General features: G+C 44.5%; 1 protein-coding gene across 2 annotated transcripts in view; it reads right to left on the reverse strand.

Annotated features, from left to right (window-relative positions):
- Positions 1-22393, reverse strand: part of GRK3 (G protein-coupled receptor kinase 3) — a 60024-nt gene that overhangs the window by 25490 nt on the left and 12141 nt on the right. The window contains exons 2-8 of one of the 2 annotated variants that reach the window (XM_041488493.1): positions 20950-21026; positions 6927-7000; positions 4383-4484; positions 3500-3574; positions 2544-2605; positions 1531-1582; positions 824-915 (exon numbers count right to left, since the gene is read on the reverse strand). In XM_041488493.1, coding sequence (XP_041344427.1) covers positions 824-915; positions 1531-1582; positions 2544-2605; positions 3500-3574; positions 4383-4484; positions 6927-7000; positions 20950-21026 — 534 coding nt within the window. Of the gene's footprint in view, positions 1-823; positions 916-1530; positions 1583-2543; positions 2606-3499; positions 3575-4382; positions 4485-6926; positions 7001-19934; positions 19997-20949; positions 21027-22393 lie in introns of those variants that run through there. The other variant, XM_041488494.1, reaches the window with a different exon arrangement.

The following is a 22393-nucleotide window of genomic DNA, read 5'->3' on the forward strand; positions in this document are numbered from 1 at the left end:
TAAATGCCAAAGGAGCCAGACACAGGGCACCTCACACATGCCCTGCTCACTTGGAAGGGAAATGTTTAAGGATGGGCTGTGGGCTAAAATTGTTGGGAGAAAAGCAAGATGAAAGGCTGGGGTGTAAATAAAGAAATGGATTGATATTGAGAACTGGTTAAATCCATGCCCAGATGTTCAATCAGAACACACTGGGACAATGATGCCTAGAAATGGAAACCTGATGAACAGGGGAGGTGTGTGAATGGTAAGATCACAAAAAGAATAAAAACCACCCAGGGCTGACCCGGGAGCTCCCACTGAGAGCTCTGGGAAGCAGAAGTGCAGCAGTGGGATATTCCCTTCCAAATGGCAGCAGGGATCTCTGCTTTCACCACATATGGGGCAGGCACTGATGGAATTCCCCAAACTGGGAGCAGCACACTGGGAATGGGCTCTAGCACAGCCCTGACTGCCCAGATTTGGGGACAGCTTCCTGCAGCTCCACCTGGAGCAGGTGACACCTGAGCAGCCACCATGGGTTCCACAGGAATATCCTCTGATCCAGGGAATTGTTGATTTTAACACATCTGCATCCTCCACTGGTTTTGACAGGACATTCCCAGGTGCCCAGGAGCTGTGTGACACTGAGCCCCTGCCTGGCATGGAACAGGATCCACTGAGCCTGCAGTGAGCCAGGAATCAGAATTTTGGGGTTAAACTTCATCACAAAGAACGTTACAGCAACGTGATGCTGCTTCCCAGTGATTTCCTAAGAAATGATTGGAAGGATTTCCTCACTAGTCCAGAGTTTACAATCTGCCACAGAGTGGGTGATACTCACATTTTTCCAGTGTCTGCTTTTCTGCAGCCGTACACTTCACCAAATCCCCCTCTTCCTATTATTCTATGTACACTAAAATCATTCATGGTCAGCTGCAAATGGGAACAGAAACAACAAAACAAAACCTTCGTTTTTCCAGCATTAAAAAACTTACTGTGAAAACATCTAAATGATCCATGAATGTGTTGAGATCCTCAACAGTAATTCAACAGCCTTTACTGTGTTGGAAAAGGAGCCCCTTATTGTTGATATTTCCATGTACTTGGAAGCACTACAGTGTGAAGTAGCACCAAGGGGAATGAGGCTGCTGTTCCCAAAATCTGCCAGTCTCACTCAGGGCTATTTTTGCAGCCCAAGTTGTCACACAGAAGTGCAGAGGGACAAAAGCTGAGGCCAAGGGAAGGGGCTCAGAGAGTGCTGGGATCACTGACTGGAGTGGGAAAGGGAGGTGGACAGGGATTGGGGCTGGTAAAGAGCAGCAATTCTGGCACTTCAGCTCTTTCAGCCATTAAAAAATCAAAATTCTATTAGCTGAGGAAGGCAGAGGGGACGTCCAGACAGGAATCATCAGGGCTGTGCCTAAGAATAGCAGAGCAGTGACATCCACCACCCTCCTTAATGAGGGCTTTGCAGAGCAGGATTCAAAACTGAACATTCTCTTTCCTGTATCAGCCTCTGACAAGATAAATATACTTGTAAGTACTTACATGAATATTTAGCTCTACATTTTTCCATTGACAAAATCTAGTAAACTTGTCACTGCAAAAGAAAAAAAAAAAGTTTAAAAGTTGTCTGAGACTATTGTGTAGAGTATTACAGGAAATGTCAAGACTCTGATATTTAAAATCTAGTCTGAGCTAGGGCGTGGGGTGGTATTTAATAAATGACAGCCTTCCTTTCACCAACTGTAATCTTACCCCCACCAAGAAAAACAATTCCCAGGCAGAGCACACTCCATGTTCTACATCCTTGGGAGAGAAAGAGAGCAGATAACCTTATCACTGGAAGTGCTCAGTGTGTCCCCACAGCTCCCTTGCATGGTTTTCAATCATTCAAAGATGGTTTTCAATATTTAAACAACTACGTTTGGAACTAACAAACATTTAAATTACATCAAGAGAAAGATAATTATAAAAAAAACACAGGCAGCTCAATTTATGTTAATGAACCTCCCTATACTCCAAGGAACATTTTAAACTCATTTTATCTTAAAATAGGGAAGACATCAGCAATACCACAGGCTTTGGGAAAAAAATAATAAAATAGTTGCTTGTTCCTACATGAATAATTAAGTATTTATTTTCAAAGTAAGAAATAACAGCTTTATGGAGGCATTTTTATAATTATCACAGAATGCCACCAAACCAGTTTAGAAAATGGATTTGGGTTGCTGCTGGGTGGCAGCTGAGCTTTGCAGAGCCAGACACAGGAGCCAGACCTGTGCCTTCAATTCTTTATTACACAGAATATCCCCAAAACCCCAGTTCTGCCTTTTCTCAGCCCAAACTCCAACCACTGTGTGCCCTGACTGAGAAATCCCTGAGCTTTCCAGCTGCTCCACTCACACATCCTGACTCTGATCAGGATATCCCACAAAGCTGGGTTAATTTGATTAATTGTGCATTAATACACATTTTTAGCCTTATTTACAGCAGTACTGAAAGGACCTGGCTTCCCATTACAGCAGGCAGATAATTCAGGTAATATTCCATGTTCATACCTTTCCATAAATTTTTGAAATATTTTTCCTCGGAGACTATCACAAATTTCTTCTATATATGGCTAAAAAGGATGAGGAAACACAATTAGTATTTAAGCAGACAATAAATGGCTTTTTTCAATCCCATCCATTACACAGAAGCCTCAACAAAGCATTTTAGCTTTATTTGGCTTTAGGAATCTGAGCAGGTGTCCTGAAGTCAACCACAAAATACTTTCATGAGCTAGAAAACCTTAAGGGGCATGGGGGTAAAAAATTCTTCTTTCAAATGTATTTAACCGATAAATTGTCACCCCTGTGGAACCCAAACTTCCCAGAGCTGCTCCCTCATCTCTGTGGTGCTTCCCTCCTCTCTGTGCTTGCTGAGAAATCAGCACCTTGAAATCACAGGTGACTTTTTCCAGGGAAATCCCTCCCCTGGGTGTGCCAGGGCCCAACCTCCCCCCAAGGTAGTGCTGAGACACCCCCAGCACTGCAATCACCAATTTCCAGCTCATGGCAACAGCCAGAACAGCTCAGGAGCACAAAGACATCAGGCAGGGGCAACCTCCACGTTTTTTTTCAGCACATAAAAATACATCAGATTTAGATAAAAGACACTTAAGCTTACAAACACCCCCATGATGGATAAGACTATTTCTCCATTGCTCAGTTCACCCTGACAGGATGAGCATCTTCCTGATGGAATGTGATTTACTCTAAATCATTTAATGGCTCAAAATTACACAACTATAAAAACTCTTCTGCTCACACACTAAGGTATAGTTTGCTTTTCTAAATGTGCTTGAAAATATTATAGGTAAGAAGAGTAAATTGTAATTTTGACTTGGAAAATCATTTCAATCCCACTTAAAGCACAGAATATGCACCAGTCCCATTTATTCTGTTTCTTTAAAGAGTATCTAAACAGTCACTTTCTGTCAGAGAAGCTGAATGCTCAGACTGTGAAAGCTCACCTGGAAAAGGCTGGCTGGCACTTGTTTCTTGGCTAAATGTGTTTGTACATGATCTACAGCTTGTTTTGAGAAAGGCTTTTGGAAAAGAAAAAGAAGATTTCAAACAGTTGGAACTGTCAGGAGTTTCATTTCAGGTCAGAGCACTGTTGTTCTTTTTCCCCACATGGAAACACCGACCCCAAGGGGAATCAATAGGGCCTCCCACAGGTATATGACAGTGAATATTGTGTGAAACGTGCAGAATGAGCCAGTAACAGGATTATTCTGAAGCAGAAAGGCAGGAGAGGGGAATATGAGGAGGAGGAAGGTAAAAATCAAAGGGGGTGATGATCCTCCTTTAACAAATCCATGAAAAATCCCATTTACAGACACAGCTCCAGAGCCAGAAGAAGACATGAACTTTTTACTAATAAAATTATACACTTTGGGGGAAGGAAAAAAAAAAAAAAAAGCTTAAACCTTCCACCCAAAGCATGATACCACCAGGATACAACACCCTGCAAATCCTTCTTTGAAATGAGAGCACATGAAACTGCTAAGAACAGATCAATGGGCCCAAACTTCAGCTAGAAAAAAATGTGTCTTTTCAGTGACTTTAGCCACATCTTTACACACACACCCTGCATTTATTTCATCCTTTTGGAAACAGACATTTCTAGAGAAACATAAACCAGAAAAATCTCCTGCTACTTCCTTTGTGTCCCACTAGGTTTAATAAAAATTGCAGCACGCCACTAACCTCTACACCTCAAAAATAAAAACAAAATTAAAAAAGCAACATTCTGAATTCGGCCAAACCCAGATCCTGGATTTCAAAGGGAAATCCAGATGGAAGAGCAGATATTCCTGCTGCCAGGCAGGGGGGAAAGGGCAGGATACCCACGTGGGAACAGGAGAGCAGCTCCTTCATGATGTAGGTGTCGTAGATCTGCCGGCTCCGCGACAGCCGCTCCTCCTCCGAGTCCAGCTTCTCGTACTCCTTGATCTGCAGCACAAGCACACACCACACATCTCCTAGTGATTTCTCACTCATTGGGTCAAAACAGGGCCAAGGCTCAAGTTTCATTTGATTGTTTTCTTTACTGATGAAAAATCACCTGCGACAGCACAATCAAGGCTGGGATTTCCCTTTAATATTGGAATTTTCCAGCCCCGGTACAGGTGCCCAGGGAATTGGTGCAGTCCCCATTCCTGCAGGGATTTAACGGGATGTGGCACCTGGGGACATGCTCAGGGGTGGCCTTGGCAGTGCTGAGTGAACAGTGGGACTCAACAGGCTGAGAGGGCCCTTCCAATCAAAAATTCCCTGATCACAGCACATCCAGTACAGATGTCCAAGAAAGAATATAAAGCCCATTTCAAAATGTTCACATAGCTCAGCTACACTGTGGATTTGAGACCTAAAGGTGGCTAAAAGACAGTTTTATAAAATACATCAAGTTTCCTCAGGTGTGCTGTAGGAGATCAGTGTGTTCCAGGTGAAAAAACAGCAATCTCAAGACAGTTCATTTACAGAGCAAAACCTGACAACCAGTTCCAGAACAAAAAGTTCACCCAGTCTAAGGGTCCTCTGGAGCATATTTATGGAAAGAGTTCTTCCAGAAGTAGCAAAATGTAAAAAAACATGCAAGGGGAAAGACTCAGCAGTGACTTTCTGGACCATCCAGCACCAGCCTGTGAAGCCCTGGGATCCAGACCCCTGGCAGTGAGCAGATCTGCTCCGTGCCACACAATCCCAGCACTGCTGAGGTTGGGAAAAAACCTCCCAGATCATCGAGTCCAGTTCTCAAGAGACAAACTGGAACCAACCTACCTCTGGAGGTGGAACGTTAATTAAAGTCAGTATCTTTCTAGCTGTACTGCTCGTGTTTGCTGACATGATAAGGCACCAGTCCCACCCCGATCTGCCATCTGTGCTGCTTCCCCCTTGATACCAATTTATAATTAAAATGACTCAAAACGTCTTTGCCCAAGAAACACTTTTAATTAATGCAATGACACAAAATAATTAGCAGTACAGGAGGAAGCCTGATGGATATCTGATTGTCTTATTTGAGCACAACCTCCTATCCCTCAATGTTTGGTGGTTAAAGGACCCAACTCCCCAGTCAGTGCTCAGGGGTTTCAGCAGAACTCCCCAGAAATCAAAAGGATCTCCTCAAAAACTGGGATCAGAATGCATTTGTTTTCAAGTATTTAGAAGTTTTTTTTTTTCTTTTTTTCCCCCATTTTCCCCCCTTTTTCTTTTTAATTTCTTTTCTTTTCCTTCTGAAACCAATCGGGATGAATCACTCATCCTGTTAAATGCCTGATCGTGACTCCAGCTGCAGTGATATGAAATCCCTGGAGTACAGAGCTCTTCTACATCAAGCAATTTTTAATGTAGCAATGTACTCAGATTATTCTATGTGTAATAAATGCAGCAAGTAAATCAAATATATAAAAAAAGGAAAAGCTCCTGGATCCGGTATGTCACAGAGGAAAACACAATGAACCTCTCTTTAAATATCTTTAATGGGATTTTTCCAGAAGTACATGACAAAGCACTGAAATTCTTTTGAGGTAACATTTTGCTAATAACCTAAAAATACAATTTTGAATTGTTTCAGAGATAAAGAGGCAGCCAAAAATATCTTGCTAAATAATCTGGTACAACAGGCCTTTTCGGATTACTTATGACAGTGATATCTTCAGTGTATAAAGAGATGGAAATGATAGAAAAAGATTCTTTATTGACAGCAGGTATCTGATCTGAGTGGGGGAATGGAGTCTTGCTGAGGACTGATCTCCAAATTGATACCAGCTGTTTGTGCTGATAGCAAGAAAAAAGTTAAATTCTCAGCTCATGAGTGAAGCAGCCAAGGCTATCCCAGCTCTAATTCACCCTGAGCATCAGGCATGGGCATGGAATCAGCACCTGGAACAGGATTCACTGGGGTTTATTCAGTGTCACAAATGTAACAGGGAATGAATGAATGGAGCCATGGAGCTCTGACCCTGCAGCAGCAGAAGATGAGGAGGGCCAGGGCATTCCTTGGAATTATTGATCCTTTGGGATGTGCCCTGCACAGTGCCTGCCAGCTCCTTCACTGGGTATCTCCTGACAAGGGGCACAGCTCATCCATCTGAAGCCACCTCTCGTGTCCCCTCTGCCACAGCAGCTCCTGAGCCATCTGAGCAGCTCCCACCCCTCATCCCTCCACAATCCCCGCTGCTGCCTTTCCCACAGGTGAAAAACTGCAAAGACCTCAAAGGTTTCAGTGTCACCCCAACACCAGCAGCTTCATCCCAGATCCTTTTCTACCAGTCTACACTGCTTTAATGTCCCTCTCCTTCCTTCTCAGCATTCCCTGATGGAGCAGGAGCAGGACAGCCTCCCTCAGCCTCACTCCCTGCACAGCCCCAAGCCTCCGTCACCAGCACTCACCTCCTCATAGAACTTCAGCTGAGGGACAGCTTCATCGATCTCATTCATGCAATAGTCTTTAAAGAGCAAAAATCCTGGAAAGAAAAACAGAAAAAAATCAGAAAAAACTTGTCTCATTACAGTTGTAAAAAGGCTCATGAAACCACCTGAGTTGCACCATGGGGTGTGTAAACCTGTGTGAGCATCCCCAACTGCCAAGGTTTAGGATTCTGATTCCAGCTCTTCATTTCCAGCACAAAAGGATCCCAAGCCTGCCTCACCTCCCACAGGTGTATTAAGCCCATTACTGCTTCCACCTGCTGAGGATTTTATGAGGCATTTCCATAATGCACCAAAATATCCTGTTCCTCTTCACAGACCACATTTTCTTCTTTTTTTTTTTTTTTTTCCCAGTAAAAAACTAGACGCTAGTCACATTTTGGGCTTTTTTTTGTAAGAGATTTACCTACATTTCACTGATGAAGCACAACCTCTTCTGCACTCCCATTTCAGAATTACCGGTTCATGTTACCTCTAATGGGTTTTATTGCTCAATAAATTACATCAGGGTCTTTACAGTTCCTTTGCAAGTAATTTAGAGCATGACCCCAGCAGGCTGCAGATGAGAATCTTCCATTAGGAGCATTTTAATGCACTGTCACAAGCCTCATCCCATGGAAGCTCTGTCTTTCCCTGCCTCTGAGCTGGCACCTGCTACCCTGGAATTTCACACAGCAATCTGTGTCACAAATGTCCCCATCAGCGCCAAACCCACCCAAAGTCCCCCATCTCCACAGCCAGACCGTGCACCTCCACCTCTCCCTGCCAGCTTGGCTTTTTGAGGACAAAAAGTGAAATTTTGGGAGCTGATTCAAATTCCTTATTTCCCACATGACGGAACCAGCAGCGGCACGGAGCAGAATCCTGCTGAATGGACTGAACTTTTCTAGGACAATGAACCAAAGATTGGGTAATTAAGAGACTGAAGAGTGGCACAAACAGCTCTGAATGCAGTGAAAGAAAAATCCCTGGCCTGGTCCCAGCTCCTGGCTGGTGCCCAAAAAAACCCACAAACAACAAAAAAACACAACAATAAACCACAAAGACAACTGTGGGAGGAGTGTGAAAATATACCAACACACATTTCCAGCAAGGCCACGCCAAACATTCCAGCCCTGCTTAGTATTTTCCAAACTTTTTAAATTTAATTATGGCAGAGAAAGATGAGGTTCCCAAGCCCATGGCACAGGGAACAATCAGAGGCTTATGCAGCCACAGGACACGGGCTGCTCCTCCCTGAGGCCCCTTGGCACTGCGCTGCAAAAACCCAGATATACCCAAAATATACAGACTGAGAGCTGAGGCTGCCCAGCCTGGGGAAGAGAAGGTTGGGTAGGGACCTCACAGCACATTCCAGAATCTGAAGGGGCTACAAAGAAGCTGGAAAGGGATCTTGCATCAGGAACTGGAGTGACAGGGGAAGGGGAATGGCTTCAGACTGAAATGGAAATTTACGTGAGATATATGGAAGAAATCATTCCCTGTGATGGTGCTGAGGTCCTGGCACAGGTTGCCCAGAGAAGCTGTGACTGTCCCATCCCTGGAAGTGTCCAAGGCCAGGTTGGACAGGGCTTGGAGCAGCCTGGGATAGCAGAAGGTGCTTCTACCCATCCTACCATGGATGATCTTTAAGGTCCCCTCCAACCCAAACCATTCAGTGATTCTACAATTCAGACAAATCCAATTAGAGCCTAATGTTCCCCAGACTGGAATTGTTTCTGTTTCGACCTCCCATTCTATCAACAGACCCTGCACTTCCCCTGCAGCACAAAGGAAATCTCCTCCTTTACTGCTGCTCTTGGATTGAGTGAAAAATGATCAGCCAGAAACTGCAGCTCTCACATAATGGCACAACGAAGTGACAGATGCAGCATTGAGTAAGTGACAGGAGTTTTAAGAAGTTCAGGGGGAGCTGACGAGGAGCACAATAAGCACAGTTAACAGCACACAGAAAAATAAGCCCAGGAACAGAAAGCAGGAATTAATAAAATGATAGCGTTAAGTAACAGCTAAAAAGAACCAGCAATTATTTATGAAATAAAGATGCTGACAGCTTTGGCTTTAAAGATTCCTTCTGCTATAACTATATAATTTCTGCAACAACCAGATCACTGGTTGTTAAGGGAAAGGAAAAATATTTTTTAAGAGCTTCTTCTGGCAACACCAAAGTGATGGATGATATCAATAATACACACACAGAGTGTGAGGCAGCACCCAGCTTCTCTGGGCTCCCAGCCTCTGGAGAACCATTTTCCCCTTTAGCTTTGTATGGATAATCCCAAGACAAATTTGCCAAGTGCCACAAATTGTGCTGACTCTAATTACCAAGGCAAAATGTCTTTCAAGGAGGGACGAAGGCCACCTTTGAGGTTTGCAGTGTTGATCAGAGGCTCACAAACAGGAAGGGATGGGCTGGTGGGGAGAGCAGATTCAGGTCAGGCAGCTCACCCACAACCAGGTACTCACAGAGCTCATCCCCAGCTGGACAAGGTCCCTGTCCAAGCTCGGAGGGCACAAGGAGGGGAACCAAGTTAACCCATCTCTTTAAAACAGAACATGAATGTTTACTTCAGTATTTATTTCAAATAATTGTGGTTTTCCAGCATGACCACAAGAATTTTGCATGAAATCCTGACTCTAATCAACAGCATCACTCCACCCCTGGTTTTTGTCTCCAGAATTCAGCCCTTCCCACAATCAAAGAACACAAATGCTGCTGGTGACCAGCCACACACTCCAGACCCCTCATCATGTTTGTGGCCTCCACTGGACCCTCTCCAGGAACTCCTTGTCTTTCTTGAACAGTGGAGACCAGAACTGAACACCACAGCCCAGATGTGGCCTCACTAGGGCCACTCAGCAGATTAAAGCCACTTTCTTATTTTTCACTTCCGTGGCATTTTCCTGTCTGTGGCCCTGCCAACATCTCCCCAGGGCAGCAGCCACAGGGGCCAGCACTGTCCTCTGCCTCCTCCAGCAGTCTAAAGGTCACCTGCAGCCACAACACCACCTCTTCATCCCTGTCAGTTAGCTGAGAGCACGGAATAATAAATAAAATAAAATAAAACAGATCAACAACGAGGAACTCCATCATAAAACACTCGGAGAATATGACTTATCTAATTCTAACTGGAATTTTATGAGCATCTGATTCAAGTAACCTTTTAACAGAAGTAAATAAAAATCTTATTAAAGCAAACAGCAGTGACTAGGTGAGAGAGCAGAGCTAAAAATAGCCACGTTCAGCCCCGATACCAGCGTTCACAATGTCACTGATTGAAAGGAAGCTGCATCTATTTACAGCGGGCCTGAACGTGGTCCAAAACGCTGATGTAGCCTCTTTCTAGTAGGCAAAATAGCAAATTAGAGAACAAAAATATCAAGCTGTTTCCAAATCCTCCCGAAACGTGCTGTGTATAAATACAGAACCCTGACAAACAAAGCAGCAGTGACATCTGCACCAGACACGGGCTCTTTTCCCGGCCAAGGGCTCCCGGGCAGGAAAAGCTTTGGGAATGCAGGATGGTGCTCAAGCCTGCAACACAGGCTCTGTCCCTGCTCAGAGCACTTGAAGGTGTCCAATCTCAGTCACTCCAAGATGTCTCTCATGATCTTTGCTGCTTGGTGAACTCGGATAACAGCGAGAAGCCACGGCCGGAGGGACGTCTCACATCCTGCTCTCTGCACCTCCCTGGCAGCACGCTGCACCAAGGTGGGCCAAGGGAGGGTCAGGTTGGAAATCAGGAGGAATTTCTTCCCAGAAAGGGTGGTCAGGCTTTGGAAGGGGCTGCCCAGGGGGGTTTGCAGTCCCCATCCCTGGAGGTGTCCAAGGAAGGCTGGAATGTGGCACTCAGTGGTGACACGGTTGCGATTTCGCACAGGCTGGACTCGATGGTTCTGGGAAGAATTTCCTGACCCAAATGATTTTGGGATTCTGGGGCATCTCCTCCTCAGGAATGTCTCTTATGTAGAACAAAGCTCAGCCACCACACCACAATGACACTACAGCACAGCTGTGTTTAAATCCAGCTATAGGTGGGTTCAGCCTCCTGAAATAGCCCTCAGTGACCTTCAGATCCATCAGTACCAGGAACAGATCTGGGTCACAGACACAAACATTGGGACAAAGTCTCAAAAAAAACACATAAAACCTGTGATTCCCACCAGCCTGCAATTGTCCCAGAACGCCAGGCCAGGCTCAGGCTCCTGTTCTGTGCAGTGCCCACACAGAGCTGACACAGCACAGAGTAATTCAGGCCACCTAAGAGCTCCACAACTGAGAGAACCACCAATTTTCCTCTCCAGGAACAAAGATCACCAGGGAAAACTGTGTAGGAATTGTGCTCTGGCAAGGTGCAAAGCCACAAAAATCCTCCCAGCCCAGAAAGCATCACACATTCCACTACTTTCCTTTCCCTTTTCTATTCTTTCCTAATTGAGCCCAATGTTCATTCCCTTTGCATTAAAAATAATACATTATAACAGACTGAAACATATTCCTGTGCATAGAAAGCAGGGGAAAAGAACAAACTGTATTTCATGAGGACGTGCATCCAATGGTGAGAAGCACAGAACAATCTCCTTAGAACAGAACCAAACTGAGCTCAAAATTAGGCTGCAAGTTGCCAGGTAGCTTGTTTAATGAGGTCTAGAAATCATTCTGTGAAAATAAGCTGTGGCTAAAAGGTTTTAAGTGTTGTCAAAGAAAAACTCCTTATTTCCAGGCCTATTTTCCAATAGCTTTTCACCCAGAGAAATCATTGTTGAAGCTTGGTCAGCCCTCTTTCTAAACACCAGACTTGTGCACGCCTGGAATTCCTGCAGGGAGAGGAGCAGGAGAGCTGAGCTGCTCCTCCAGCACTGACACTGGGGACATAATGGAGGAATACTCACAAATTCTGTGTCAAACCTCAAAAGGTTCAGCCTGACACAAGTAGAGCATCTCAAGCAGTGAATATACAGATTTACTGAAAGCACTCAATTATCCTTATTTAGGTTGCCCAGAGAAGCTGGGGCTGCCCCATCCTTGGAAGAGTCCAAGGCCAGGTTGGATGGAGCTCTGAGCAACCTGGGATAGTGGAAGGTGGAGCTGCATGAACTTTAAGGTCCTTTCCAACCCAAAGCACTCAGGGATTCTCTGAATATCCTCATGAAATAGTAGCTCTGAATACTGAATGTGTGATAAATAATTTTTTAAAGCCATGTAGAGAAAATAATGGGGGAAACTTAGCTCTGAACCATATTTACTATGTATCCTTCATATTCTGGTCTCTTTTAACATGCAGACTCCAGCCGACTGAAGTCAAAAATCAAAGGCATTCAACATATCAAAGGTGAAAGAAAAACGTGGGTTTCACACAAGAAAAAGCTCCTCTATAAGATGTAGGAGTAAAAACACAAAACAGAAATATACAAAAATATTCTGATTTTTAAAAGGACCACTAAGCACAGAATAGAAGCATTTCATTTCAATCAGTTATTACAAAGAATGTGATTAAATTCCTTCACTAAATCCCATCAAGGAATACACAGCACTTGAGGTTTTCTTTTTCTTCACTTGTAAACAGAAGAAACTCACAGCCCTTTGCAACTGGTAATAGAAGGTACCAGCAAACTAACAACCAGGACCAGCTTAAAAACCTCATGGTGGTGGATTGGGTTTTGTTGTCTCTGTTCTTTCCCCACATCACAATTCAGGCCCTACCAAGGATGTGGAAGTTGTTATTTTCCTGACCAGTATTTTTCCATTATAAACATTTTAAAATTAATTACATAATACAAACCAATATCCCTTTATTATTGAGAAACACACTTTTCCTTCTGCCCCGCTCCAAGCTAGGAATTTCATTTTTACCAATTACTGAACACACAACTCCACTGGGAGCTGCAGCTCTGCTCCTCAGGCAGGGCCTAGATCCCGGTGTGGTTTTTAGTGGCAGCAAGGTGACAGGATCATTTCATGAATACATGGAGTAACTCCACAACAAAAGGGTGTTCTGAAGCTCCTGGTGCCAGTATCTGCCTCAAGCTCTGCTCAGTATCTGAACCACTGTGATGAGCCAAATTGTTCAGCCAGAGCATCGAGGAACTGTTGTGCTGCGGTCAAAATCAAAACACAAAGCCAGCAGTATTCAGTTAGTAAATACACACAGCACTTAGGTAAAGAGCAGCAAAACCACTAAAACAACAGTGACAGAGCCTGGCTGATTCTCCTGCAGGAATTTCTGACTCTTCCTCTGGTTCATTCTGGCACTCTGAGAAAGCTGCTGTGAGCTGGAGGCTCAGACACAGATGGTTCTGCTGCTCTTCCTCTTTTAATCATAGAAATCATGGGCAGAAGTATCTAGAAACACCAAGAAACTGGTCTGCATGTATCTGAGACCACCTCCAGGGACACAGGTGACAGCAGGATGTCACAGAGGCCCTGGCTGGACAGGACACTGTCAGGGAAGGTGGTTTGTCAGGTGTATTGCCCACATTCTTTTATAGGAGAAATGTTGTATGGACCAATAAAAGCATCTGGAAAAGCAGTAATTGATAGCCAGAGCTCTCCAGCTCCTCTGCTCTGCACCTCTGACCTCTCTATCCTTTAAATGCACTGCTGAAAGTGAGAACACTTAACAGCTCCAATAATTTAGATTCTACAGACTGGTGCTGGTTCTGAGGTGATACCGCTGAGTGATCCCACAGATGGGAATGAGCAGCACTGGCAGGCCCAGAGAATCTGCTTTATTAAACATGTTAATAATGGTTTTGCAGCTATGCAGGTAAAGCTCATTAAAGCTGTTACCATGCCCCCTTACAGACATGGCAAACTAACATTGCCCTACTTCACAGTGGTGCTCAGAGGCTTAATTAGCCCATGAACTGTTTCAAGACACATTGATAAAAACTCCATGGGAGTGCAACTGCTTCAGATTGACTGAGGAATTGCTGGCTGGGAAGAAGAGGAAATCAGTGTGCGAACAGTGGCGGCGCACAAGGAGAAGATTCCACCAGGAAAGGGCAAAGAAAGCCCAAGTGAGGCCAAGCAGAGAGGGAAACACCACCTTTGGGATGGAAGCCACTTTGCACAGTGTTAATCACAGAATATCCAGAGCTGGCAGGGACCCAGAGGATCATCATCCACTGCTGGCCCTGCACAGACACCCCAACATCCCAGGCTGTCCCTCAAATCGGTGTCCAAGTGCTCCTGGAGCTCTGGCAGCCTCAGGGCTGTGCCCATTCCCTGGGGAACCTGTTCAGCACCCAGCACTCTCTGGGGGAAAACCTTTTCCTAAAACCCATCCTAAACCTCCCTCACACAGTTTTAAGCCACAGCAAAGAGAGCTCAAGAAGGGGCTGGAGAGGGTTGAACCAACCACCCAGAGCCCTTCAGATCCAAAAGGAATTAATTTTCCTACAGGATTCCGGGGGCAAACCAAACACACCTGTGGCAGGTGCACAGCAGGGCAGGTGCTTGTGTTTGTGTGTGTTCTCTGGAAGCTCCCCTGGAAACAGCCAAGGGAAATGTCATGCAAATAATTTCTAATTTGTTCTCTCTATAATGGAGTGATATTCCTTAACACTCTCTTCCTCTCTCATATGTTACTACTTCAGTTCAACATTGCCAGTTTGCCTGGAATTCTCGATAATTTAACCCAAAAAACGTGTAATTGCACTGCTCTGCTGAGATAAAGACTTTCTCCCCATGCCTTATATCTTCCAACAACTGCACTGCATATAAATGCTAATCTACCAGGATGTGTACATTATCCATCATGGGACGTTCCAGATGATAGGGTATGTATTTTTCCTATTTTAAAGCTCAGATTTAACCTGCAGCTCCCCTGGGAAATCACACAACTCAGCATCTTCAACCCCCCAACAAAGGCAGGCAGGGAGATCAGGCTGAAGCCCAACAAAGAAATGCTCAATTATTTATCATCAAAAGAAAATCCAAAATGAATACATGCATTTTGATAGTGCCTTTGGATACTCTTTATCCCTGACACCAAGACAGACAACTCCAATGCACATAAAATCTACAGCAGGAGCTTCAGCAACACCCCTCAAAACGACCTTCAATGTAATTCATGCCAAGTATCACTTTATTTTACCACAAAATAAGATGGTGTTGAAAGAAATGTAGCTTCCAGTAACACTGAAATTATGACATAATAAATAAATCTTAAATCTAACACTCATTTGGTGAAAAAAAACCACTGCAAACATAAAACTAACTTTTAGAAGGCTCAGAGCATGGATTTTCTCTTTCACTGTCCCCTCCACCCCCACCTTGTTTGGTAGAAGCAGAGAATCGTGTGAGGAGCAGATCCCCTGTGAAATATCTCACATTAACGGTTTCTCTTTCAGTTTGCAGCCACACAGTTTCCGATGTCTCCTTGTGGTTTGGGTTCTTGTGTTGTTTTTAACAGATCAGAGAACTGTGCAAGGACAGAGGGGCTTCCACAGCCCCTGAGAACCTCCCGCACCCTCCTACAGCCCCACACCCCAGGCTGATCTTGTACTGAAAATTGGAAATACCATGAGAAAGAAGAAGAAGGAGAAGAAGAAGAAGAAGAAGAAGAAGAAGATCAGGCTTCAAACAGCATTTTAAATATCGTTTTTGTTCGGAAGGCAACTTCCTAATTTTGGTGGTGACTGCTTCTGTGTGGTAGCTGCCAGGTCAGAACCAGAACCTCAGAATAAAACCACTTTGCAGAAACGACCTGTGCCCCTGCTTTTACAGAAAGCCCACCAAGTAACGATGTCCCTGCTACTTGACTGCATGTTATTTAACATTAAAGTACCAGCACAGAGCAAATTTATCACAGTGCTCATGTTACAGCTCAGAGAAGTCATCCCTGCTCACTTCACAGCCAAAAACTCAGGTGCTTTTCTTTACTCCCGACCAAGTTTTATAGCCTTCATTGTTATTTCCTCAAAGGACTATTTAATTAGTCCAGAATGCCAACAGCACATAGATCTTCTGCTTAAATTAAACAATAGCTTAAATAATGCTCTAGGGAGTCACTTTTCCCAGCCTGTTATTTTTAGGCAGTTCAGGGAGCACGGTGCCAGCAGAAAGAGGAAGAGCAAGAATGTTTTTCTCAACAGATTTTAACTCCTATTTAATGATCAGCACCAAAACTCTGAAATAATGAAATATGAGTCCATAACTAGAGAAAGAAGCAACAGAAAGCATAATTCACTGCCCCAAAAAAAACCTGCAGTAGCTGTTCTCACCCCAGTTTTGGTTGGGTTTTTTTATAACAGAAAGTTGTCTCTGACCAAGCTGGAGGAAACAGCAGCCAGCAGGGTCAGTTTGAGCACATTTCCCTGAAAATGAGAAGGGCAGGCACAAAAGTCCTGTGCAGAAGGAGCTACAAAACAGACCAAATGCTCTGGAAGCTCAGCTGAGGAGCTGCAGAACAAACATGATCCATGCTGAGCTGGATCAGGACAAGGGGAGCAGGAAAGGGGCTGAGAGCCCCCACAAGCCCCCGTGGGTTGGAACCAGCCCTGGTGCAGATGGTAAAATGCTTCCCCCCCTGCTGGGAAAACCTCCAGCTTGGAGCTGCTTGAGGAGGATATGGAAGACAGTGGAATGAATCACCTCAGAAAGATCATCCCTCACTCTGCGAAAGTGGATGGTAAATAAGGAAAAAAAAAAAAAAAAGAAAAAAAAAAAGATGTTTGTAACTTCTTACGTCAACTACAAGTTGTTTTAATTAGCTCTATTTCACAAAGAAAAAAAAAGAAAAACTGAGCCACCTTTGGGGGGAAATAAAAGCAAGTTACTTCCTAGGAAAGGTGAAAAACTTACACTGTGGCAAGAGCAGCTGCTGAAGCAGCTAAAACACGTCCTGTTCTCATCCTTCCCCCAGCCCCAACGGCTGTGCAAGAGATGAGAAACTGAGAAGGGTGTGAAGGAACTGCCACGTCCCCCCAGCCCCAGAGATGAGAGCAGCCTGTTTGCCTTCACAAGGGTCTCCAGCAGCCATCAGAGCAGCCAAGGCTGACCCAAGCCAGGCACGGAGCTGTGGGATGCTCTAAGATCACATCCCAGGATTTCTAACCCAACTCCATTCCCTGCCTCACAGCACAGTTTTGGAAAGCCCAGAGTCACTGAGGCGTAAGTTTGCTCCAAAGCATTGAATAACCAGGATAATTCTGTTCTAAAGCAATATTATGATCTCATAGGTTCTCTTGAAGGCCTTGGTGCAGCAGCCCCCGATCTGCTCGTTTCCCACCTCCCTCTGAGGGCAGGGTCTCTCCAAGTGTCCTCACCCCACAGGGCAGGGGAACATGACAAGGACTCCACATGCAATTTTAACACAGTTGTGAAGCAGAGTGGATTCCACATGTAAATTATGGATATTGGGAGACCAGAGTCACGGAATGGTTTGGTTTGACCTTATAGACCATCCCATTCCACCCCCTGCCATGGGCAGGGACACCTTCCACTAGCCCAGGCTGCTCCTAGCCCTGCCCAACCTGGCCTTGAACACTTCCAAAACCTCTCAAAACGTTTCTTCTTCTAAAGAAACTCCTAATCTGGTGTTGTAGCAAACAGGATGTGGTAAAAGAAAACCAGCTAAGGTGGTTACGCACTCGGCTTCGAGACAGGCTGTACTTCCCCAAGAGGCTTCTGCTGTGGAGGAAGCAGCTTCTGAAGGAACAGCCGGCTGGGCTGGGCTGCCAGAGCACTCTTCTGGGTGCTTCTACGAGCTCCATGTCCTCTGACTCACCAGGACATTCTTAGAGAGCTCCAGATCGTTCTGGAGCATCACTCAGGGGGCAAACAGCAGTGCCAGCACCAAGGGATGAGAGCAGCCTGCCTGCCTTCCTGAGGGAAGAGATGCAAACGGGACAGACTTGTTTATGCAAATCTGATGGAGCCATTTTCATCCCTGATGAGCTTCCTGCTCTTATCCTGATCCTAAAGGTTTTGGTTTCCAAGCCAGAGCTGCCCCTGTGACTCCCTGCAGTTGCACACCTGGCAGGAAGGGAATTTGGGCCAAGCTTTGGCAGTGGGACCAGGAAAGCACTGACCCTAAAAATGGTTTTAGGGCTCACTAAGAATAAACACTTGCAGGTGATGAGACCAGCACCATAATTAGACACATGCATAGGGAAACATCCATGCTGACATCAGAGCCCTTGCATCAGACAGCTGATCAAAGCCTGGGTTTACATTTGAAAGGATACTGAAAAATAGGAAAGAAAAAAATAAAAGAAAATAAAACAAAACGAACAAAAATAGTGACCTGGAGCTAAGAAGAAAAATTTAGGTCTGGGGAAAAAAAAAAAAAAAAAGAAACAAACCAGTTCTCATCTAGAGCAGTTGCCAATGAAAATCTGGGGAGCTCGGTGCATTTTATAGTCGGTGTGTAAGGATAAAGCAGGGAGTGCTGGATGGCTCCTCACAAAATCATCACAGGAAAAACCAGGGATGATCCAGCAGTTACTGGAGACCCAGGGCGATGGAAACTCCCCCCACACCGGCACACCCAGGACCTGCCCCACCTGTGGTCTCACCACATCCCACCCAGCCAAAGAGACAAGGAGCAGAACAAAAAGGTGATTAGAGTTTTAATTACGTCCCCACATTTATTCTCACAGCCCTTTGCATAACGCTTGCCTAAAACTGCAGGTACTTTACCACAAGCAATTATGCTAATGTCTGGAAACAGAGCTAATTGAGTGGCAAAGAACACGCTAGAAAACGCAATCAAATTTAAATGAACAACCACAGTAAGGAAATACTGTGTTTTCCAGCGTGATGCAAAGTCTGCTGTTAAAAACAGTCGTTGTTTTTTGGTTTTTTTTTAAATTCCATTCTAAATCCTATTTCAGCTTCAGAATTAACTGAAACTCTGCACAGCATTCACAGAACTGCACCTCATTTCCAGGTAATCCAGGGCAAGTCCTGCTCTGACTGTACCCAGAGAGGGGAGGAGGAAACCTCTCCTCTGTGCACAGAAACTAAAATGTTAATGAAACTGGGCTCTAAAATTCCAGGTTTAATGGCTACTACCAACATGGGGAAAAAAAGAGAAAGATCTAATCCTTCCAAGGCTTCAGTTACCTAACTGTAATTGCTGCAACTAATCAAAATAACTGCAACAGTCCTCGCTGTAACAGGTAATGAAAAGTATTCAATTACATAAATAGAAATATCCATTACATAGAAGATGGTCTGTTTGACTTCTCTTTTTATAGAGAAAAAAAAAAAGGACTTCTTCATTTCACTGCCCCCAAAGACTCAGCTGAAGACAGGCTGTGTTTAGTTGCTTAAAATTCTGCTTATTTTGCAACTGCCAGGCTACAGCAAAATATTAACGATTCAGCACAGGCATTGGAGCTGAAGCACACACTGAGGTGTCAGTACAAGCAAACAAGGTATCTGCATTTACATGGCTAAAGTTTTGGCCACAATAAAAAGTCATGGTTTTAAGCACAAGTACAGATCACACTCCAATTGTTGAAAAACACTGAAAAGCTCCCCAAGACTTCCAATGGCTCTGAGGCTCATTAATGACACTCTGAGACACAGGAATATCAATTATTTTAATCTGGCAATGCCTAAAACTCCCACTCCAGTGAGCTGCACACTGCCAGGCAAGCAGGAAGGTTTTGGGGTATTTCTGCTCCAGCCAGAAGGGAGGCCAGTGAAAACTCAACCAGCCCAAAGATGCCTCCATTGCACCACTTTTCCTGGGAAATCAGGTACTTTGTTCACTACAGTCTCATTTCACACAGGGATAAAACCACTGACCTCCTCAAGACTTCCCAGCCCATTCCCCATTTCCAGACAGGAGCAGCCGTGTCATCCCAGCCAACTCACTCCTCAAAAATCTGCCAGACAAAAATCCCAAGAGCCCCTCATGAAATGCACTCCATGCTTTATGACCCACACTACCACTAGAATTTTAATTATTTTTTTTTTCATTGAAACATTAAAGCTCTAGAAAATGGACTAACCTCATCATTTCTGCAACAGCTTTTCTGGTTTTGAATCATGTTCAACCTCACTTCTCCCTTCCCCTGCCCACAGCACACCCTATTTCAATACTTCCCTGTAGGTCAGATTTAACAGACTGCTCATTCCCACCGCTCTTTCCTGGACTTTTCCCAGCAGGTCCATGTATATTTTTTTAATCCACTGCCAGGATGGACACAACATTCTGCCAGAAGAGGATTATTTCGCATGCCTCACTGGCTACAACACTGATTTTATATTTAGTCCTGTGATCCAGCTGAGCCAACACAGCTCAAGGCTGGCTGTCACAGCCAAGTCCCTGCCCTGAGGGTCCCCAGGCTGTGCCTTGTGATTGCTCTGGCACAGGTGGATTTCCCTGGGAGCACTGCATTTCCCCCCTCCCCTGGTTTGTGGAGTTTTTGTCTTTGTCCTCGGTGTCACAGCAGAACACAGAGGCTCCTCACTGCAGCACTCAGCTAACTGAGCACTCTGATGCTTTCATTCCCTGCATCCAACTTTCCATGATTAACTGCTCCCCCAGCGCATTTTCCCAGCAGTTTCACCCCCTGTACACAGAGTTTTCATCCTCCCCATGTTGGGAGCAAGAACACCATGTCAGAGGGTCAAGACAACACATCTGGGATCTTTTCTCCTGCTCCCTTATCAACAGGCTCATTACCTCTGCAAAGAAAAAAAAAGTTTAACTGATGTGACACATTACATTGTTGACAAGCCCATACCAAGTAATATCATTTTCTCCTCGATGTTTCCAAATAATTTAATTATTTTCCCTGTAGTTTTCCAGACCCTGAAGTTGACAGATTGCCTTGCTCTGTCTTTTTCCCTTTCACAACATTTCACCTTCTTGAAGACCTTTGTTTCACTAAGTCCTGTCCACCCTCCAGTGTTCTTCAATCTACAGCACTGGGTTCCCAGCAGGCACCACAGAGAAATGTAAAAACCAAACTGATCTTGAAAATATCTACACAAATAACATTTTCTTGAGACATGACTTACCAATTTTCTGATGAAAGATCTTGTCGAAGGTTAATTCACCCCTTTCCTCGAGGTATTTCTGCATAACACTGCGGATACTGAAAGGAAAAAAAAGGGGAAAAAAAAGAAAGAGGGGTTACTTGAAATTGCTTTTTTTAAACCTTTGAAGAAAAGTCAGGTAGAGCCCTGCCTGGCTTTGTGTGAGCTGATCCCTGGGGTCACTTCCCAGGGGACAGCCTGGACACCACTTTATTCCTGTTTATTCAGGTTTAGCTTGCACAGTAAAAGAGCTGCACAAGTCACACAAGGAGCCAACAGCAGCTCCATTAGGCCCTGCTTGGCTGCAGTGCACTTAACATCTACTTTGCCTAATTTATAATGTCACAATCACTCACTTAAACCACATTAACAAAGATTTCCTTTATTTGTCAAGTAACTTCAATATTCATTGTAATATAATGCCCATAAAAATTTCATATGGGCAACAATACAAGAACATAAATCTTAAAATCAATGCAGGCCAGCAGTGCTGGGCCTTGGTAAAACAACTCCATTGTCACAGTATCGAGCCAAAATTCCGCCAGACTTTCTCTGTTTCCAATTTTAAAATCAATAATTTCCATACATGCTATTTATTACTATAATTACACTACTTATTATTATAATTATACTATTTATTATTATAAAAATAACCTTGAACAAAGTACTGATGCGCTAAACAAGGCCATTAAATATCACTGATTATTTCTGCAGCAGCAAGACTGAGCAGCTAAGCCTTGCTGATCTCAGAGACATCCCCTCTTGTGTGCTCACAGGGACCCCATCATCAAAATCCTGAGAAAGCCTCCCAAATACTGACAAACATCTCCCCCATGGGGGGAGGAAAGCATCCACACTCCTCCTCAGAGGAGCTGAGGCACGAAGTCTGAATGACTTGACCAGAAAAAAAGTCTATAATCAAGCCAAGGACTTTGCTGGAAGGCCCTAAACTCCCATGTAGGAAAAAAATCCTATTAATAGTTCTCTGTGTATCTCCAAGGCCCACGTGGAACACGGATCTCTGAACAGTGTGATCCAAAGCGAGAGCTCTGGAGGCCAACCACCACATCAAGTCAGACAAGAACTGGGAGGGCTGAACACTGTTAATCAGGTTTGAGATGATAAATTATTCAGTGACGAACTTGCTGTTTATTTGTTCATTAAGAACTGGGTCTGCCCTCTGTGTATTTTAACAATCTAAACAAAATACTGATTTTAAATGAGGAGGGAGCAGTAAGTAAGAGACTGTGGTGTCACGGAATGGTTTGGATTGGAAGGGATCTTAAAGAATGTCTTGTTCCACCCCCTGCCATGGGCTGGGACACTTTCCACTATCCCAAGGTGCTCCAAGCCCCATCCAGCCTGACCTTGGACACTTCCAGGGATGGGACAGCCACAGCTTCTCTGTGCCAGGGCCTCACCACCC

This window comes from Pyrgilauda ruficollis, unplaced genomic scaffold (genome assembly GCF_017590135.1).
Source record: "Pyrgilauda ruficollis isolate IOZ18807 unplaced genomic scaffold, ASM1759013v1 scaffold9, whole genome shotgun sequence".
Lineage (NCBI taxonomy): Eukaryota > Metazoa > Chordata > Aves > Passeriformes > Passeridae > Pyrgilauda > Pyrgilauda ruficollis.